We start from the raw sequence: 18,947 nt of genomic DNA on the forward strand, positions 1-18,947 counted from the left end.
CATATTCAGTGGGACTCAGCTACAATACAGTATTTAATGAAAAAAAGGTTTCATTTAACTTGTGTAAAATGCTTATGAGGAGCAAAGACCTCCCTATCATAAGGAAATTTTAAACCTTCCATTTTATTTTTACTTTATGTGGCATAGATTTACCTAGACTGTTATTTTTCCTTTCTTTTTTTTTTCCCCCGTTTTTTTTTTTTACACTGGATGAAGCAAGTCTGAATTTTTATAATTAGAGACAGTTCATCTTCCCTGTCCCTTGGAGAGAGAAAGCACATCCAACTTTAAGACAAATCTGAATTTAGCCACTGAAATGCTGCATATGAGGGTAGAGGATTCAGTAACCAGTACAGAAGAGGTGACATTATAACCTGCACCAGATCATTTGCATAGAGAAGAATGAATATGCGTCACATCTCATGGCACTAATTACCTATAATGTTGTTATTGAAATGGCGGCATATCATAATTAATGAGGCTGAATAGTGAGCATTTCAGACATAAGCCATAACACAGAATCTTCCGCTTTTCCAGCTGTAAATTGCCAATTTTTATATCAGAGCCTCTCAGAAAGAGAATTTGAGACAGTTACATGTTGTTTTTTTCTGCTATTCGTAGCACAGCCTCACACATGCTCATTAAAAATTCTGCAATCCTGCTGTACAAGATCAAAGTTACTCTGTTGTAGATGCTGGGATTATCAGAAAATAATTTTGCAGTGCTATTAGTTGTAAATTACTGAAAACTATACAATTGTATGTGATTGTCTTCCACCTTCAAATGCAGTTCACATTTTATTTTCCTTTGCTTACCTTGTCATCTACTTAAATCCTAATTTGTCTGAACAGATGCTTTCCTGCTAAGAGACAGACTGGCCATATGGTGGTCTTTAGCTGTTTTAAATGGAAAAAAGTGAATTTTGCACATTTTCCTCCTCCTACCATGAGTGGCTCCTCAGACCATGGAGATGACATACGTTTACTTCTTGGAGTCAGGATTTTTCCAACACCTTATCGCAGAAATACCCTTATTGAAACTGGGGTGTTTAAATCATACCTATGCTTCCAGCGCCCAGTCCCTCCCTTCTTTCCAGAAATGTGGTCCTTTAGGAGCTTCATTCCATAGTATGACATGAACTTTTCTGTAATAATACTTCATAATGACAATAATCTTTGGCAGAGCTGAAGTAAATCTTTAAATTTGACTGTTTGGCTTTTAACACATTTACGTGTCTCGTTTCTCAACCTCTTAAGCATTCTTGCATTGCAGATCATCTACGATCCTTCATTTTTTTCCTCCTTTCCTGTTTCTGGTTGTTTTAACTTATTCCCAAAGATCCTCTGTTACTTCCACTTCCATGGCAATTCCTTCCTCCTCTCTTTTCTCCTAGCATGTCCTTGCTCTTGCTGTGGTTCTTTCACTCTGCTCTCCCAGGTACCTGAAGTGACATGGCTTGCAGGGGGTGATGACACACACAGTGTGCTTCAGCAGCAGAGAGAAAATGGAGTACGCACTTATGCATCATCAGCGACTGCCATTGGGTTTGGTTCTTGTAGATGGTTGGCAGCATAATCATCTGCTCCAAAAGCAAGAAAAAACAACTTCAGGCAAATTAGAGGAGCAACTTAAAGGAGATACCCAGTAGCTGCTGATCCCAATGGCAGCAGTGTATGGAGGAGGTTCTTTCTTGGACATGTCAAACCCAAGAGCTTCCCTGCTGCTTGATTCTTATCTGCTGCTTTCTCCAGTGCTATCAGGAAAAAAAATCCAAATTCTTTCAATCCCTTTGCAATTTAGCTTAAAACTGACTGCCAGTCAAAAATAAAGAATACAAAGCATGTATTTAATATTAATCAGAAATGCAACAAATGTGACCTTTTGGCCACCTGAGGAAGGTTGTGGTAGGAGATAGGCGGTATGGTTGGGATACCTCTGAAGGGTTGCTTTGTTTAGTCACTGAATTAAGAATTTTATTAAACGAAACAAAACGAAGAGAAAATGCAAAATTGGTTGGAGAAGGAGAATGAACAGTGTGTGGGAGTGTGCATTAAACCTCCTGCCTAGGGGAAGGAGAGGACTAATGCTGCCATATTCCCCCACGTACCTGTGAATATACACACATGCTACTTGCTCTGCCTGTTTTATTTTAGGAATTAATCTAAATTACTGTTTACATCCCCTCTCCCCAAATGTAAAGGAATATATTTGTGCCTGATTAGAAGCAGAGGAAGAGACCCTGAAATCCTTATTTTTTGCCTTCATCTCACAGAAGAGCAAGGGAAAGGTATGGGAAAATGAAGGGGGGGGAAGTTTTTCTATTTCCCCCTGTTTCCCCAGGTCCCTCTTTTGCTAGTGCATACATGTTAGTCTGCACAAGCCCATCCACGCTTACTGTGGAGCATAATACAGTATTAACTCGTGCAGTTTGAACCTTGAATCTTTCAAGGTGTGTTTTCTTGTTTTGGTAATTGCATCAGGGTCTCTGCTTTATGGCTTTGGATTTTCTTTAAGTGGCTTTGAGGCTTTTTTTCCTGTTTCATTTTGTTTGTGCTTTTTAAAGCAAGTTTCTAGCCTTTGTGACTGTGCAGGAAAGGTTGAAAGGCACGTTGACTGCATCATGCCAGTTCAGAAACCAGGAGAGAGAAAATCTGCCCAAAATACATCATATTTTTAATATTTGGTGATTTTAAGTCTCATAAATGTTGGGGTATAATTGATATACAAAAATATGAAATTGGTAGTGCTTTCCTCACAAATATGATTAAGTGTATTTTTATACGTGCTGACAATTATTTGCAGAATCTGGTACAATAAATAGTTGGGTTTTTTCCTCCATAAAATTTGTTTAATACAGTTGAGGTTGAACTTGCTGTAATAAGTTCGGAAAATTTAATGTGGTATACCAAAGAGAGTTAGTTATATAAACAGATTTATTCAAATGTACTTTAATTATTGTCACTTAAATAGAAAAATGCAAACTAAGCAATAATAATTTCAATAAACTGTTTCTTTTCCTTGATTCATAAGTTATCCTAAAACTGTAATCTGTTTCTATACTGAATTAGTATGAAATACAGAGATCAATAGTGCACAATGAAATTATAACTATATATGTCGAACCCTGTGGCTGCCATGAACCCTGGTGTGATTTCTGAAGTCTGTCACAATTCATATTTTTGGACCTAATTTCTGTGGGGACTGCTTTATTAGTTATATTTGCTAGTGTCCAGATAGAGAGTAGACATTTCCTAAAAAGGAAGAGGAAAAAAGAGAAAGACTCGGCCTGAATCATACTTTCGTTAGTTAAATAAGTGTTAATTTGCTGTCATTATTAGAAGCCTGATATACCATCATGGCTATACTATAGGCCAGCATATTATAGACCTGATAAAGTTTTAGACAATTCTGGTTTAATATGGGTTATAGGGGAAGGCGATTTGGAAGGTGAGAGGTCAGTGAGCAACTCTGTGCTTGAAGTAATTTCATTTAGAGGGTATAATTACTCAATAAGAGTTAACGGCCTAATGGAATAAATAATTAAAATCATGTGAGTGTGTGTTGCTAGGGATTGGTGATTAGCTTATGAACTTCACCGCTAACAGGAAGCAGAGCCGTGAACTCCAAGTCCACTGGTGGCTCCATCAGCCCTCCCATGGGTACGGTGAATCGAGGCAGCCGGCACCCTTCGGAGAGTGTGGTTGCTGCGGAAAAAGGGAAATAGAGACCAAAACTGCATGGAGAGAATGAATTTGCAGCCAGGGCAGCTTGCAAAAGAAACATCCTCGTGGTACAGAAGTTCAAAGTTAAGAATTTTCCAGACTGTTGTTATAAAGTTATGATCCAGTTCTGTATTGTATGAGGTATCATGGGGATATTCAGATTCTTGTTTTCACTTCTGGCTCTGCATGAGCTGGGTTTCCAACTTCTGGCTTTCTGTCCCTTTGTCTCCAAGCAGCAACTTGACATACCAAAAATTTAAATCCCCTTGGGAGTTTGAGATCAAACTGAGTGTACTGCCATTTGCAGGTCACTCAGGATGCCTTCAGAAAATAAGTTTACACATATAATGAACTTTTGTTGGTAATCAAGACTATGAATTTTGCTGTTAAGATGCACATACTGCCATATTGCACCATTAATACTAATATTTCTGTTTTCAGGTGGATGTTGAACATGACCCTCAAACTGCATACATTACACTTCTGATTAATAACACCAACATGCTGCTTTCAACAAATGTTACAGATCTTATCCTCCTGGACAATATCACTGGTCTACATGTTCAAAAAAACAGTGGTAATGAGACCACAGATGGCATACAGATTTACAGGAAAAGATTCTTGCAAGGTAACAAAATCTGCAGGGAAGTACCTCTGATTACGTGTGGAAGAACATCTGTTCAAATCACAATATTTATTTATTTATTTATTCATTTATTTATTTATTTATGGTGGTGTAAATTCTCCGATTATCAGTTAATACAGGTGAAAAACTCTGGGAGAGGTTTTGTGCTGCAGTTTACAATTGTATTAACTCACATTTTGACTCCCACCTTTGAACTGCTTCTGATCTCCCAGGCCCAGAAGTGAGCCCCTATACTCTGTAAAAGTCGCTGCCATCAAAATGAAACAGAATCTGTCATGATAGTATTTTGTTCATTTTGGATATTTTTAAAAGCTGCTGCACAAGCCATTTTCATCATATCTGACGAGTCTTCCTTCTTTAGCCAAGCGTGGCAGATTGGCTTGCTGAGGTATTGAGGTGCACTGGAATTGCAAAAGGCCATGCAAGCAGGCAAGATGATTCATCAGAAATAAGGCAGCTCTTCTCAGTATCTGTTCTCCCCAGACTGAGCAAATTATAAAATCAAAGCAAGTAATAGAGAGAGAAACCTGTTCCACTCTTGGAGTCAGTCTGTTCCTTTGATAGCAGTTGGATCATTGCACATTCATAAAATTTTACCTTTCTTGATTTCTTCTTCTCCTTTTTCCTAAGCACAAGCACATAGAAAATTAGCAGCTTGCTTTTGAGAGTCATGATATTTCTCTTGGAGCTTCGGAAGTGTTCGGTGATACCTGTTTATGGTTGAAGTATGTAGGGTTACGACAGTGTTTTACTGGTGAAAGATTTCCAAATAGGAAAGGGAAATAAGTAGACCTGGGGCTGCTGTCTGATTGCAGATGGATAGCCAGACTCCATTTCTAATAACAGCAGTGTGAGTAGTGGTACTGATTACAGGACTGTTTTTTTTGAAAACATAAAGGAATTGCTGGCTCTCAACAGAGTTTCCTAAGAAAGAATGATCCCTGAGAAAGAACAGAAAAATGGCTTGCATAGCTGATCCAGTAAACCAAGTTGGAGCAGTTAATTTATTTATAATTACTGAATCTGGAACTGAAGCTAGCTTTTCCAGCCTGTATACATTGCACGAATCAGCATGAAGAATACTGAAGTGGAAGAAAATCCAGCAAAACAGATTTATGCGTAGTTTAAGGTTTGGTCATTACTATGTCAGTCCTGGACTCAGCCCATACTTTGCCACTAGGGCTGGACAGAAGGGCTCTGCCTACACTGGCCTATGTACTGTCATGCTGCATGTTAGCCATAATAATTTTTCAGTGCTGCAGTGCACTGTGAATCAAAATCTAGCTGAAATCTCAGTCAGATTTCTCTTTGGTTTCAACGGGAGGAGAACCAACCAGTTAGTGGTTATAATGTAGGCTGTCCATTTTATAAAAAAAATTATTTTTAAATATCTCATGTTGAGTTTTAGTATCGGTCAAAACCTGATGCCTTTCAGTAGCTTGAGGCATCGTTTAATGCAGTTTCCAGATCCTGGGCCAAATTTGCTGGAGTTCTTAGAGGCAGCAGATACAAAGCATGTTGCTGGGCTCATGTGGCCAGGAACTGTCTACACTGGATGTGCGGCATCTGCTGTGTCAGAAAGGAAAAGCTCCAGTGCTGTCCCAAGCCTTCCCCAGGGATCCTTGAGAAAATTTCCTGGGACACAGCAAATCTACCCATATCCCTCCTCTCTGGACTATGCTGGTAGGCCCCCTCTGCTAAATTCCCTTGAAGTCAGTGTTGTGAGCTTATTGCAGCTTGGTTCCTAGGAGAGCGCTTTTGCTGGTGAGGAAGCACAGTCCAAAGGGGAACCTAAAGAGCTCCTCAGATGTTTTATTCATATTGAACTTGCTTTTCAAATTTTGCAAACAACTGTAACTGCAGCTGAGCACAGCTGGGTGCTCCACTCTTCAGACATTCACACCCGGTCTTCTTGTGTAAAGAAAGATGTGCAACTGTACTGGGTTGTTTTCAAGTCAGTGTAGCTACTGCTCTGTTTAAGAAAATGCAGACACAATTACTTAGAGGCCACTATTGCACTGGCAGATGTACCTCACCTGCTTCATCTACACTGTTGGGTGTTTTTTTCCCTGTTTTAACAGGTGGAGAACACTTTGCAATCAACTACTCTGCACTTCTTGATGCAAAAGAAATGTGGGATGGCAGGGTCTTGACACTGCCTGTGAAGCTAACTTTCAGGAGTTCATCACAGGTATTTCCTTCACAGTTTTATTTTGCTCTTCACAATTTAAAAAAAAAAAAGTCTCCAAGGTGGTTCTCATCTGCCTAAGCAATGAGGCCCGCATGTAATGAAATGAAGTTCTTAGGCGCTCTGATTGTTTACCGTGAATTTATAAATACATGAGTTATTCTTCATAGCTTAGGAAGTCCTAGACCTCCTTAAACAGGTGAAATATGTTGGTGTGTTGTCCTGTAGCTTTTCTCTCTACTGCCTGTGTTTCTCTCCAGTTTACCTATGTATCCGGGAAATAATGGTGTTCCACATGCTTATGTGTGTATTCCGGTAGTCTGTGAGAGATTGAAAGTTTTGCCATATTTTTATCAGAAAATAATTTCTTTTAACCAAAGAACAAGTTGCAGCAAAGGAAAACCTCCTTGCTCATAAGGAAGACACTTTTTTAGTATGAGAGTTGTGAAGCTCTGAAAGAGATTTTTCGGAGAAGCTGAGGAATCTCCATCCTTGCTGATTTTTGAGAACTCAGTTGCAGCAGGCTCCGAGACAACTGGTCTAATGCTGGAGTTAGCCCGGCTTTGAGTAGGAGGCAGGACTAAGGAGGCAGGACAAGTGGTTTCTTCCAAAGTAAGATCTTCTGCTTCTTAAATATGGCTTGATATTTTTCCTGTGGTTTTCATAAAATGGTTTTCATTTTTTTTTTTCCGACTGGTTCAAGGATCGGGAGCACAGGTAGTGTTTTCCTCTGTCCCTACAGTGGCAGGGAAGGATACTGAAAGGAAGAGGAAAACACACCTGATCAACGCGTGGCTCAGGGGCTGGTGCCATTGGAGGAATTTTGGTTTTTTTGATCACAGGGAGGTTTACACAGCACCGGGCCTGCTGGCACCAGATGGAGTTCAGCTATCTCACAGGGGGAAATGATCATTGCTCATGAATTGGCAGGGCTCACTGAGAGGGCTTTAAACTAGGTTCGAAGGGGGAAGAGGATAAAACCAGGCTCACTAGAGATGAGCCTAGGGGTGGCGTGCCGATGCTGGGGTGAAGTCGATAGCCCAGCTCAAGTGCATCTACACCAATGCACGCAGCATGGGCGGCAAACAGGAGGAGCTGGAAGCCATTGTGCAGCGGGAGAGATATGACTTAGTTGCCATCACAGAAACATGGTGGGGTGACTCTCATGATTGGAGTGCTGCAATGGATGGCTACAGACTCTTCAGAAGGGACAGGCGAGGAAGGAGAGGTGGTGGGGTGGCCCTGTATGTTAGGGAGTGTTTCGACTGTATAGAGCTCAACGATTGTGATGATGGTACGGTTGAGTGTTTATGGGTAAGGATGAGGGGGAAGGCCAACGAGGCAGATATCCTGCTGGGAGTCTGTTATAGACCACCCAACCAGGATGAAGGGGCGGATGAAGCGTTCTACAAGCGGCTGGCACAAGTCTCTCAATCGCTAGCCCTTGTTCTCGTGGGGGACTTCAACTTCCCAGACATCTGCTGGAAATACAACATCGCAGAGAGGAAGCAGTCTAGGAGGTTCCTGGAGTGTGTGGAAGACAACTTCCTGACACAGCTGGTAAGTGAGCCTACCAGGGGAGGTGCCTCGCTCGACCTGCTGTTTACAAACAGAGAAGGACTGGTGGGAGATGTGGTGGTCGGAGGCCGTCTTGGGCTTAGCGACCATGAAATGATAGAATTCTCGCTTCTTGGTGAAGTAAGGAGGGGGGGCAGCAAAATCGCAACCATGGAATTCCGGAGGGCGGACTTTGGCCTGTTCAGAACACTGGTTGAGAGAGTCCCTTGGGAGACAGTCCTGAAGGGCAAAGGGGTCCAGGAAGGCTGGACGTTCTTCAAGAAGGAAGCCTTAAAGGCGCAGGAGCAGGCTGTCCCTGTACGCCATAAGAAGAACAGGCGGGGAAGACGACCGGCCTGGCTGAACGGGGAGCTTTTGCTGGGACTCAGGAAAAAAAGGAGAGTTTACCGCTTGTGGAAGAAGGGGCAGGCAACTCAAGAAGAGTACAGGGATCTCGTTAGGTCATGCAGAGAGGAAATGAGAAAGGCAAAAGCCCAGCTAGAACGCAATCTGGCCGCTGTCGTTAAAGACAACAAAAAATGTTTTTACAAATATATTAATGAGAAAAAGAGAGCCAGGGAGAATCTCCATCCTTTATTGGATGTGGGGGGCAACACTGTCACTGAGGATGAGGAAAAGGCTGAGCTACTTAATGCCACCTTTGCCTCAGTCTTCAATAGTCAGACCAGTTATCCTCAGGGTACTCGGCCCCCTGAGCTGGAAGACAGGGACAGTGAGCAGGATGAACCTCCCATAATCCAAGAGGAAGCAGTCAATGACCTCCTACGCCACCTGGATGCTCACAAGTCTATGGGGCCAGATGGGATCCACCTGAGACTGCTGAGGGAGCTGGAGGAGGTGCTCGCCAAGCCACTCTCCATCATTTATCAGCAGTCCTGGTTAACAGGGGAGGTCCCGGACGACTGGAGGCTTGCCAATGTGACGCCCATCTACAAGAAGGGCCGGAAGGAGGATCCGGGGAACTACAGGCCTGTCAGCCTGACCTCGGTGCCGGGGAAGATTATGGAACGGTTCATCTTGAGGGCGCTCACAAGGCATGTGCGGGACAACCAGGGGATCAGGCCCAGCCAGCACGGGTTCATGAAAGGCAGGTCCTGCTTGACCAACCTGATCTCCTTCTATGACCAGGTGACCTGCCTAGTGGATGAGGGAAAGGCTGTGGATGTGGTCTACCTGGACTTCAGTAAGGCCTTTGACACCGTCTCCCACAGCATTCTCCTAGAGAAGCTGGCAGCTCACGGCTTAGACAGGTGTACTCTGCGCTGGGTGAAAAACTGGCTGGACGGCCGGGCCCAGAGAGTTGTGGTGAATGGAGTTACATCCAGTTGGCGGCCGGTCACGAGCGGTGTTCCCCAGGGCTCAGTTTTGGGGCTGGCCTTGTTCAGTATCTTTATCAATGATCTGGATGAGGGGATCGAGTGCACCCTCAGTAAGTTTGCAGACGACACCAAGTTGGGCGGGAGCGTTGATCTGCTCGAGGGTAGGAAGGCTCTGCAGAGGGACCTGGACAGGCTGGATTGATGGGCCCGGACCAATTGTATGAGGTTCAACAAGGCCAAGTGCCGGGTCCTGCACTTCGGCCACAACAACCCCATGCAGCGCTACAGGCTTGGGGAAGAGTGGCTGGAAAGCTGCCTGTTGGAAAAGGACCTGGGGGTGTTGGTCGACAGCCGGCTGAACATGAGCCGGCAGTGTGCCCAGGCGGCCAAGAAGGCCAAGGGCATCCTGGCCTGTATCAGAAATAGTGTGGCCAGCAGGAGGAGGGAAGTGATTGTGCCCCTGTACTCGGCACTGGTGAGGCCGCACCTCGAATACTGTGTTCAGTTTTGAGCCCCTCACTACAAGAAGGACGTTGAGGTGCTGGAGCGTGTCCAGAGAAGGGCAACGAGGCTGGTGAGGGGTCTGGAGAACAAGTCTGATGAGGAGCGGCTGAGGGAACTGGGGTTGTTTAGCCTGGAGAAAAGGAGGCTGAGGGGAGACCTCATCGCTCTCTACAACTCCCTGAAAGGAGGTTGTAGCGAGGTGGGTGTCAGTCTCTTCTCCCAAGTAACTAGTGATAGGACGAGAGGAAATGGCCTCAAGTTGCGCCAGGGGAGGTTTAGATTGGACGTGAGGAAAAATTTCTTTACTGAAAGAGTGGTTAAACATTGGAAGAGGCTGCCCAGGGAAGTGGTGGAGTCCCCATCCCTGGAGGTATTTAAAAGACGTGTAGATGAGGCGCTTAGGGACATGGTTTAGTGGGCATGGTGGTGTTGGGTTGACGGTTGGACTCGATGATCTTAGAGGTCTCTTCCAACCTTAATGATTCTATGATTCTGTGATTCTATAACTGCATGTAATTAGAACCTGCAGATGTATTTTCATTTCAACTGCTGTATCTCCTTTGTTTTAGAGGAAAAAATGTTCAATGTGCATGAGAGTGGTACTAGAGTGGTAGAGAGCAAGACTTCAAAAAACAGGGCATTGTAAGAGTAGAGACATGTGTACTGACTGTGGCTCCTGTTCTGTGCATCTCCTGTTTCTGTGCACCAGCTTTTATAGGCACAGAAAAATGTAATTCTGAAAGCACCAGAATATGCCTCTGTGTGACTAGAAGGGGAGCGTATCCCACAGAGCAGCTGCTTACGTGTTGTGCTGGTTTTGGCTGGGGTAGAGTTAAGTTTCTTCCTAGTAGCTAGTATGGGGCTGTGTTTTGGATTTGTGCTGAAAACAGTGTTGATAACACAGGGATGTTTTCGTTACTGCTGAGCAGTGCTGACACAGAGTCAAGGCCTTTTCTGCTTCTCACCCCACCCCACCAGCGAGTAGGCTGGGGATGCACAAGAAGTTGGGAGGGGACACAGCTGGGACAGCTGACCCCAACTGACCGAAGGGATATTCCATACCATGTGACGTCATGCTCAGCATATAAAGCTGGGGGAAGAAGAAGGAAGGGGGGATGTTTGGAGTGATGGCGTTTGTCTTTCCAAGTAACCGTTACGCATGATGGAGCCCTGCTTTCCTGGAGATGGCTGAACGCCCATGGGAAGTAGTGAATGAATTCCTTGTTTTGCTTTGCTTGCGTGCATGGCTTTTGCTTTACTTAATGAACTGTCTTTATCTCAACCCACGAGTTTTCTCACTTTTACTCTTCCGATTCTCTCCCCCTTCCCACTGGCGGGGGGGAGTGAGCAAGCAGCTGTGTGGTGCTTAGTGTCTGGCTGGGGTTAAACCATGACAGCCCTTTTTGGCACCCAACATGTCTGTTAGTGTTACCCCTAAGTACACTGCATTTTCTTATCAGATTTATTTCAGCTTTAAGCTTAATGAGAAGTATAGCTTATCTTCTAAGGAGAGGCTTTTCTAGAGACTCTGGGCTGTTTGCCAGTAGATTCTGCTCATTTTTTAATACATGTAATATTTTTATATCTCTGTCAGAATAAAACACATCTCGTATCATTGACAGCATCGTTCACCATAACTGAAGAAGAAAAGACCAAGGTAAATTCTATGATTTGGTATTATGTTGACTCTCCTGCTTAAACTTATGGACAATCTAAACTAAATCCTAGGAGCTAAGGATGTACTTACGTACTTATATCTCATCACTCAGCTATTGGCTATTAATCATAAACAAGTTCTGCCTTCTCTGATTTTAAGAGGAAGAAAACAGGAGTCAAGATAGGGGATCTTTGTCGTCTTAAAGCAGTAATATTTAGTGTAGAAAATCTACAAACTTCCATTGTATTCCTAGCCATGTTTTTTCATTTGAAGAATTGTCCAGGCACAGAGAACTGTGATGAGGAATATGCTCACCTGCTCCTGTGCCTAGCCACCATGAGAAAGCTTTTTGCCTTTCCAAAAGTGTGGAGTTATCCACCACCTATTGAGAAAGTTTCTGTATGTTGCTGATACACAAATCAGAAAATAGCTGTGTGGGGAGCCTGAGAAATAAAACTGCAGTAAGAGAGGCATAGTTTATGTTTGCCTTTCGTTTTTTAACTAGTCATCCTTCCAGTATGACTTTCTGTTCTTGGCTTCTGAATTAACATGGTTTCTAAGAGGCCAAATAAACCTTCAAAATTACATTGATTGCAGCAGTGTCATTCTTCTAGATATTTTTTTATTAGAGAACTCCCCGCTGCATCCATCAGTTTCATAGAATCATAGAATCATTAAGGTTGGAAAAGACCTCTAAGACCATCGAGTCCAACCGTCAACCCAACACCACCATGCCCAATAAACCTTAATATTTCCAGGGATGGTGACTCAACCACTTCCCTGGGCAGCCTGTTCCAATGTTTAACCACTCTTTCAGTAAAGAAATTTTTCCTCACGTCCACTCTAAACCTCCCCTGGCGCAACTTGAGGCCATTTCCTCTCGTCCTATCGCTTGTTACTTGGGAGAAGAGACCGACACCCACCTTGCTACAACCTCCTTTCAGGGAGTTGTAGAGAGCGATGAGGTCTCCCCTCAGCCTCCTTTTCTCCAGGCTAAACAACCCCAGTTCCCTCAGCCGCTCCTCATCAGACTTGTTCTCCAGACCCCTCACCAGCCTCGTTGCCCTTCTCTGGACACGCTCCAGCACCTCAACGTCCTTCTTGTAGTGAGGGGCTCAAAACTGAACACAGTATTCGAGGTGCGGCCTCACCAGTGCCGAGTACAGGGGCACGATCACTTCCCTCCTCCTGCTGGCCACACTATTTCTGATACAGGCCAGGATGCCCTTGGCCTTCTTGGCCGCCTGGGCACACTGCCGGCTCATGTTCAGCAGGCTGTCGACCAGCACCCCCAGGTCCTTTTCCAACAGGCAGCTTTCCAGCCACTCTTCCCCAAGCCTGTAGCGCTGCATGGGGTTGTTGTGGCCGAAGTGCAGGACCCGGCACTTGGCCTTGTTGAACCTCATACAATTGGTCCGGGCCCATTGATCCAGCCTGTCCAGGTCCCTCTGCAGAGCCTTCCTACCCTCGAGCAGATCAACGCTCCCGCCCAACTTGGTGTCGATTGCAAACTTACTGAGGGTGCACTCGATCCCCTCATCCAGATCATTGATAAAGATACTGAACAAGGCCAGCCCCAAAACTGAGCCCTGGGGAACACCGCTCGTGACCGGCCGCCAACTGGATGTAACTCCATTCACCACAACTCTCTGGGCCCGGCCGTCCAGCCAGTTTTTGACCCAGCGCAGAGTACACCTGTCTAAGCCGTGAGCTGCCAGCTTCTCTAGGAGAATGCTGTGGGAGACGGTGTCAAAGGCCTTACTGAAGTCCAGGTAGACCACATCCACAGCCTTTCCCTCATCCACTAGGCAGGTCACCTGGTCATAGAAGGAGATCAGGTTGGTCAAGCAGGACCTGCCTTTCATGAACCCGTGCTGGCTGGGCCTGATCCCCTGGTTGTCCCGCACATGCCTTGTGAGCGCCCTCAAGATGAACCGTTCCATAATCTTCCCCGGCACCGAGGTCAGGCTGACAGGCCTGTAGTTCCCCGGATCCTCCTTCTGGCCCTTCTTGTAGATGGGCGTCACATTGGCAAGCCTCCAGTCGTCCGGGACCTCCCCTGTTAACCAGGACTGCTGATAAATGATGGAGAGTGGCTTGGCGAGCACCTCCTCCAGCTCCCTCAGCAGTCTCAGGTGGATCCCATCTGGCCCCATAGACTTGTGAGCATCCAGGTGGCGTAGGAGGTCATTGACTGCTTCCTCTTGGATTATGGGAGGTTCATCCTGCTCACTGTCCCTGTCTTCCAGCTCAGGGGGCCGAGTACCCTGAGGATAACTGGTCTGACTATTGAAGACTGAGGCAAAGGTGGCATTAAGTAGCTCAGCCTTTTCCTCATCCTCAGTGACAGTGTTGCCCCCCACATCCAATAAAGGATGGAGATTCTCCCTGGCTCTCTTTTTCTCATTAATATATTTGTAAAAACATTTTTTGTTGTCTTTAACGACAGCGGCCAGATTGCGTTCTAGCTGGGCTTTTGCCTTTCTCATTTCCTCTCTGCATGACCTAACGAGATCCCTGTACTCTTCTTGAGTTGCCTGCCCCTTCTTCCACAAGCGGTAAACTCTCCTTTTTTTCCTGAGTCCCAGCAAAAGCTCCCCGTTCAGCCAGGCCGGTCGTCTTCCCCGCCTGTTCTTCTTATGGCGTACAGGGACAGCCTGCTCCTGCGCCTTTAAGGCTTCCTTCTTGAAGAACGTCCAGCCTTCCTGGACCCCTTTGCCCTTCAGGACTGTCTCCCAGGGGACTCTCTCAACCAGCATCCTGAACAGGCCAAAGTCCGCCCTCCGGAAGTCCATGGTTGCGATTTTGCTGGCCCCCCTCCTTACTTCACCAAGAAGCGAGAATTCTATCATTTCATGGTTGCTAAGCCCAGGATGGCCTCCGACCACCACATCTCCCACCAGTCCTTCTCTGTTTGTAAACTCATTGCTGGAGTAATCTCTTCACCAATCTTGTTTTTGTCCCCTAACCCCTCATTACCTTGACAGGCTGCTGTCTTGCAGGGGGTCTTTTTTTAAGGACCTGTGGCTTGTTTGGCAAGAACGCTGTGATTATTTCTGTTCAGGCACAAGAAAATAGTTTGTTTCACCCCAGAACTTTTTGCCATGGTTGTATCAACTGAAATCTAAAGTTCACGTGGATGGGGCTTGCCTGAAGAGGTCCTGAGGCCTAGACCGCTCATTCCTTCCATGGGCCTGTCCCATGAGTTCCTCTCCACCTTTAAAATCAGTAGTCTATTTGGAGATTGGGCACGGGGGCCTCTTGTTCCAGTATTCTCTTTTGCTGGGGATCTCTTGCCCTCTTAGCTTCTATTAGTGTAAGTCCAGACTTGGCTTTCTCATAATTAAAGATCAAGTGCCCGTTCTGTTAAAATGAAAGCTAGAATTAAACATGATACAAAGTAAAACTATACATGAGCTAGAGAACTCATTGTTCCTGGATAAAGATCTAGTAAGATTTAAAAGGATTGGACGTTTGTATAGCTAAGAATTATGCTTGGAATTACCATAAATCTAGTTTTTGGAAACTCTTATTCTTAAAGGTGTAAGCCATGCAGTAGCTGACTGGGTTAGAAAAATAGCTTCATGAATGGTTTTCTGTAGAGCTCAGTGTGAATTGATCTGCAGCAGTTGGTGATGTCTAAGCTAAGACTGTAAGCTACATTGGTCTCAGCCCACCATGAAAATTCCTGAAATCTATTACTATACTTAAAACCTTTATAGTGTGTTTTTTTTTCCAACTTAAACTTGACAGTTAGACCTCAACAAGTTCTTGGGGACTATTCCATAGTTAGGTAAAATTGGCTCAGCTGCATTTGAACTTACTAAATTAACAGGTTTTGTAATAAAAATGTGTGGTAAAGGTGTGTGGAGAATACCGTTAATTTTTGAAAAATAAATCTTAGAAATTATGGAACACATCATGTTTCACCTGCATAATATTTGCCTTTGGGCTGTGGCCAAGCATAAGGTGTTTCAGAATGAAATCAGTTTCTGCAAGGAAATTATGATCACCTGAAAAAGGTGTGATGTATTGTATTTCATCCATACCTTCAGCTGTCATAAATGCTCTCAATCTCAGATTTTATTTATTAAAAATCATTATTTAAACCTGTTCATGGGTGTGGTAAAGCCAACACTCTGTGTGACTAAGTGGATACTAAATGTTGAGTTTGGGGAGAGAAAAGAGAAGAATTAATTACATAGCCATGGCAGTGCCATGCTAAATTGGTCCTGTCAGCTTTCACGTGGTTTGCTTGCACACTCGGCTACTGTGCTGTTCTTTAAAGTTTTACAAACCCTGTGGATTTTCTCTTCTGCACTGCTGGAAGAAAGTGCTTGGTTGCCTGTGAAAGGTAATTTTGTGGGTTATGAAAAAATATGAGTGTTGCTCATCTGAGTGTCCATGTGAGATGTCTTCCCACAGCGCTTCAGGGACTGTGAGTACTGTGTGCCTCTGCCCTCGGCTGTGTGGTTTTGATGCTGAATGGGAAGCTGTAGCAAAAAGGACAAAAGGAAGTTCTCCCATCTAAGCGCGTTGCATGGGATGGATGATAATTGCTTTGATCTGATTTTTACCAGGCTTGCTTCCCTCAGCATCCTTCAAATCAGTGGGAGCACAGCAGTTTTTGAAAGAAACTGGGGCCTGTAATGCCTTTTCCCACTATTGGGATGGCTTAAGAAGTTAGCTTAGGATATGGGTTTTGAGGCTCACTGGTGTGTCAGTGGTTTGAAGGTTGGCCTGCAGTGCCAACACTGGTCCTACGCCGTGGCTTGTGCAGGGGCTCTGGCACCTGCCCCGCACCATGCGCTGTGATGCTTTTAGATGCCATTAGGTGCCTGCTGTGTCCTCCTGCTTGGGTTTACAGCCCCACAAGGACATGGACTGTCCTTCCAGAACCCATTTTCTTAAAGTATAAAAGCACAGATAATTCCCTGTCCAGTTTTCTCCATCGGAGCTTAACCTCTGACAGACCTGCCTGCCCTGATGCAGACTGACTGTCCCGCCATAGGTCACGCCTTTTGCTTTACTTAGAAAGCACAGGATCATTCCCTAGCCAGCGCTTTTTCTCCATCAAAACTTAACCAGCTTCATTTCAGCTTCACTGAACCCATAGCCTCACCAGATTCCTGCTCTCCCCGGAAGCCTAGAGAGGTCCCTAAATTTCACAGAGTGCTTGGAAATTAGACAAATGCAAGTGAATTCAGACAAAATAATGAAGTGGTTCCAAAGCAGCATTTTTTTTCCTAAGTATTACCTACAGCATCTCCTGCTCCTTGAAAGCGGTGGGACCTCAGGCAGAGCCTTGGTATGTCAGAGCTCAAGGAGAACCCTTCTGTGATTGCCTCTTGGCCACCTAGTGCATGCAACTGGAGAAGCTGGGGACAGCGGACTGACTTAAGAGGAATTGCATTTTTTCCAAGTCACACACAGATTTTTGTTGGCTCTGTGACTGTTCAAGGGGTATGGGCTAAACCCTTTTGATCTGTGAAGGGAGTAAACACTGGGTTAGGGAAAGAAGGAGTTAGTTAATATTTACATAATCGTCTTCCAAGATGAAGATATTTCGATGCAAAGTGATGCAGCTTTAACTGAGCTCGTGGCAAGGAACTGGGGGGCAGTGCAGAGTCAGAGGAGGAGAGAGCTGGTACTGACGCTGATGCAGATGTGCTGGGTGTCCTTAGTGGTCGGCCGTGGTACAGGGGAGTGTAACGGAAGCAATTGGCCGAAGTAGTAGGAAGCTGTATCAAGAAAAAACATTCAGACAATGTGTTGGTAATTACACATGGAACTGGGAAATTAATGTGTTGCTCCTCTTTTTCTTTTCTTTCTGGTTTCCATTTAAAACTTAAAGATATTGAAAGGCATTAGAAGGAATTCAGCATGTGGCTGGCTTACTCAGATAAATACTTAGTCCTAAAACATTTTAATGAACCTCAAAGTGCTTCAGGGGTTTCATTATTTTAGACTAAGCACATTAAAAAACAAGGTCGAGGGAGGTGATTTGCCCCTCTACTCCACTCTGGTGAGACCCCACCTGGGGTACCGTGTTCAGCTCTGGGGCCCCCAACATAAGAAAGACATAGACCTGCTTGAGTGGGTCCAGAGGAGGGCCACGAAGATGATCAGGGAGCTGGAGTGCCTCCCATATGAGGACAGGCTGAAAGAGTTGGGGTTGTTTAGCCTAGAGAAGAGAAGGCTCTGGGGAGACCTTATAGCAGCCTTCCAGTACTCAAAGGGGGCCTACAGGAAAGATGGGGAGGGACTTCTTATCAGGGAGTGTAGTGATAGGACGAGGGCTAATGGTTTTAAACTGAAAGAGGGTAGATTTAGATTAGATATTAGGAAGAAATTCTTTACTGTGAGGGTGGTGGGACACTGGAACAGGTTGCCCAGAGAAGTTGTGGATACCCCCTCCCTGGAATTGTTCAAGGCCAGGTTGGATGAGGTTTTGAGCTACCTGATCTAGTGGAAGGTATCCCAGCCCATGGCAGGAGGGTTGGAACTCGATGATCTTTAAGGTCCTTTCCAACCCAAACCATTCTATGATTTTATGAAACAAAAAACCCAAACCAAACATACCTCTGTCAGTCAGAGCAGTTGTTGATTCTATATGTACAATACCGTGAAGTAAACCTTGGATCTTCTGCTTGGAACTGTGCAAGTGCCAGATAGTAGCCTGTATTAACGTCTCGATGATCTCCTTGATACTACACTATCACCTGATTCAACTGAAATCATGTTGAAATCAATGAGTGCTGAGCATCTCCAGCAGCTTTGAGGAGCTGAGCCTGTGAAACAACAAAGTCTGATGTGAAGCAGTTCCTTTCAGTTAGAGATATGACAGATTTTCAGTGTACAAAAACATATCAGACAGAGAGAAAAACTAGGCAGTAAAAGGATAAAATTCTGCTGTTAAATTGGAATAAATCCTTTTCAAATTGTGGATCACATTTGATTATCGCTTCCTATGCAGAAGTACCATTGACTCCATGGAATGCTCTCACGTTTCTGCTCAAAGAGATAACCAAGCCCAGCTTGCAAGCAGCATGTTAATTATTTACACTTTCTAGTCCCAGCAGAGTGATTAGTTTGTGGTGAAACATTATACTAATAGCTGTGCTATGTTTTTCATCCAGAGATCTCAAAGAACTAAACAAACACTGAATTAACTTCTGCTACATGGAGCATGAAGTAAAAATTAATTTTTAATGCAATTCAATTTAAAGATTAAATTAAGAGCTAAAGTGAAAGGCGTACAAAGTTGTTAGCTGGCTTGTGGTTCCAGTGCCTCTGCTATTCTTTTCTGACTCTGGCTCATGCAGAAACTGCA

At 44.6% G+C, this 18,947-nt stretch overlaps 1 protein-coding gene and 1 long non-coding RNA gene across 8 annotated transcripts in view; one reads left to right on the forward strand and one right to left on the reverse strand.

Annotated features, from left to right (window-relative positions):
• The window catches only part of EVC2 (EvC ciliary complex subunit 2), an 85,316-nt gene that overhangs the window by 11,491 nt on the left and 54,878 nt on the right, over positions 1–18,947 (forward strand). For 5 of the 6 annotated variants that reach the window (XM_076335921.1, XM_076335926.1, XM_076335923.1 and 2 more), the window contains exons 5-7: positions 4,164–4,350; positions 6,450–6,559; positions 11,552–11,614. In XM_076335921.1, coding sequence (XP_076192036.1) covers positions 4,164–4,350; positions 6,450–6,559; positions 11,552–11,614 — 360 coding nt within the window. The remainder of the gene's footprint in view (positions 1–4,163; positions 4,351–6,449; positions 6,560–11,551; positions 11,615–18,947) is intronic. The other variant, XM_076335925.1, reaches the window with a different exon arrangement.
• LOC143159304 (uncharacterized) lies at positions 4,416–18,595 on the reverse strand. 2 transcript variants are annotated; one of them, XR_012995159.1, is made up of 3 exons: positions 18,197–18,595; positions 17,154–17,355; positions 4,416–4,993 (listed from the first exon to the last, which is right to left on the reverse strand). It is a non-coding gene; the product is annotated as an uncharacterized LOC143159304 (long non-coding RNA). The 2 variants fall into 2 exon arrangements; XR_012995158.1 differs by having other exon boundaries at positions 4,416–7,313.

This window comes from Aptenodytes patagonicus, chromosome 4 (genome assembly GCF_965638725.1).
Source record: "Aptenodytes patagonicus chromosome 4, bAptPat1.pri.cur, whole genome shotgun sequence".
In the NCBI taxonomy this organism is placed as follows: domain Eukaryota; kingdom Metazoa; phylum Chordata; class Aves; order Sphenisciformes; family Spheniscidae; genus Aptenodytes; species Aptenodytes patagonicus.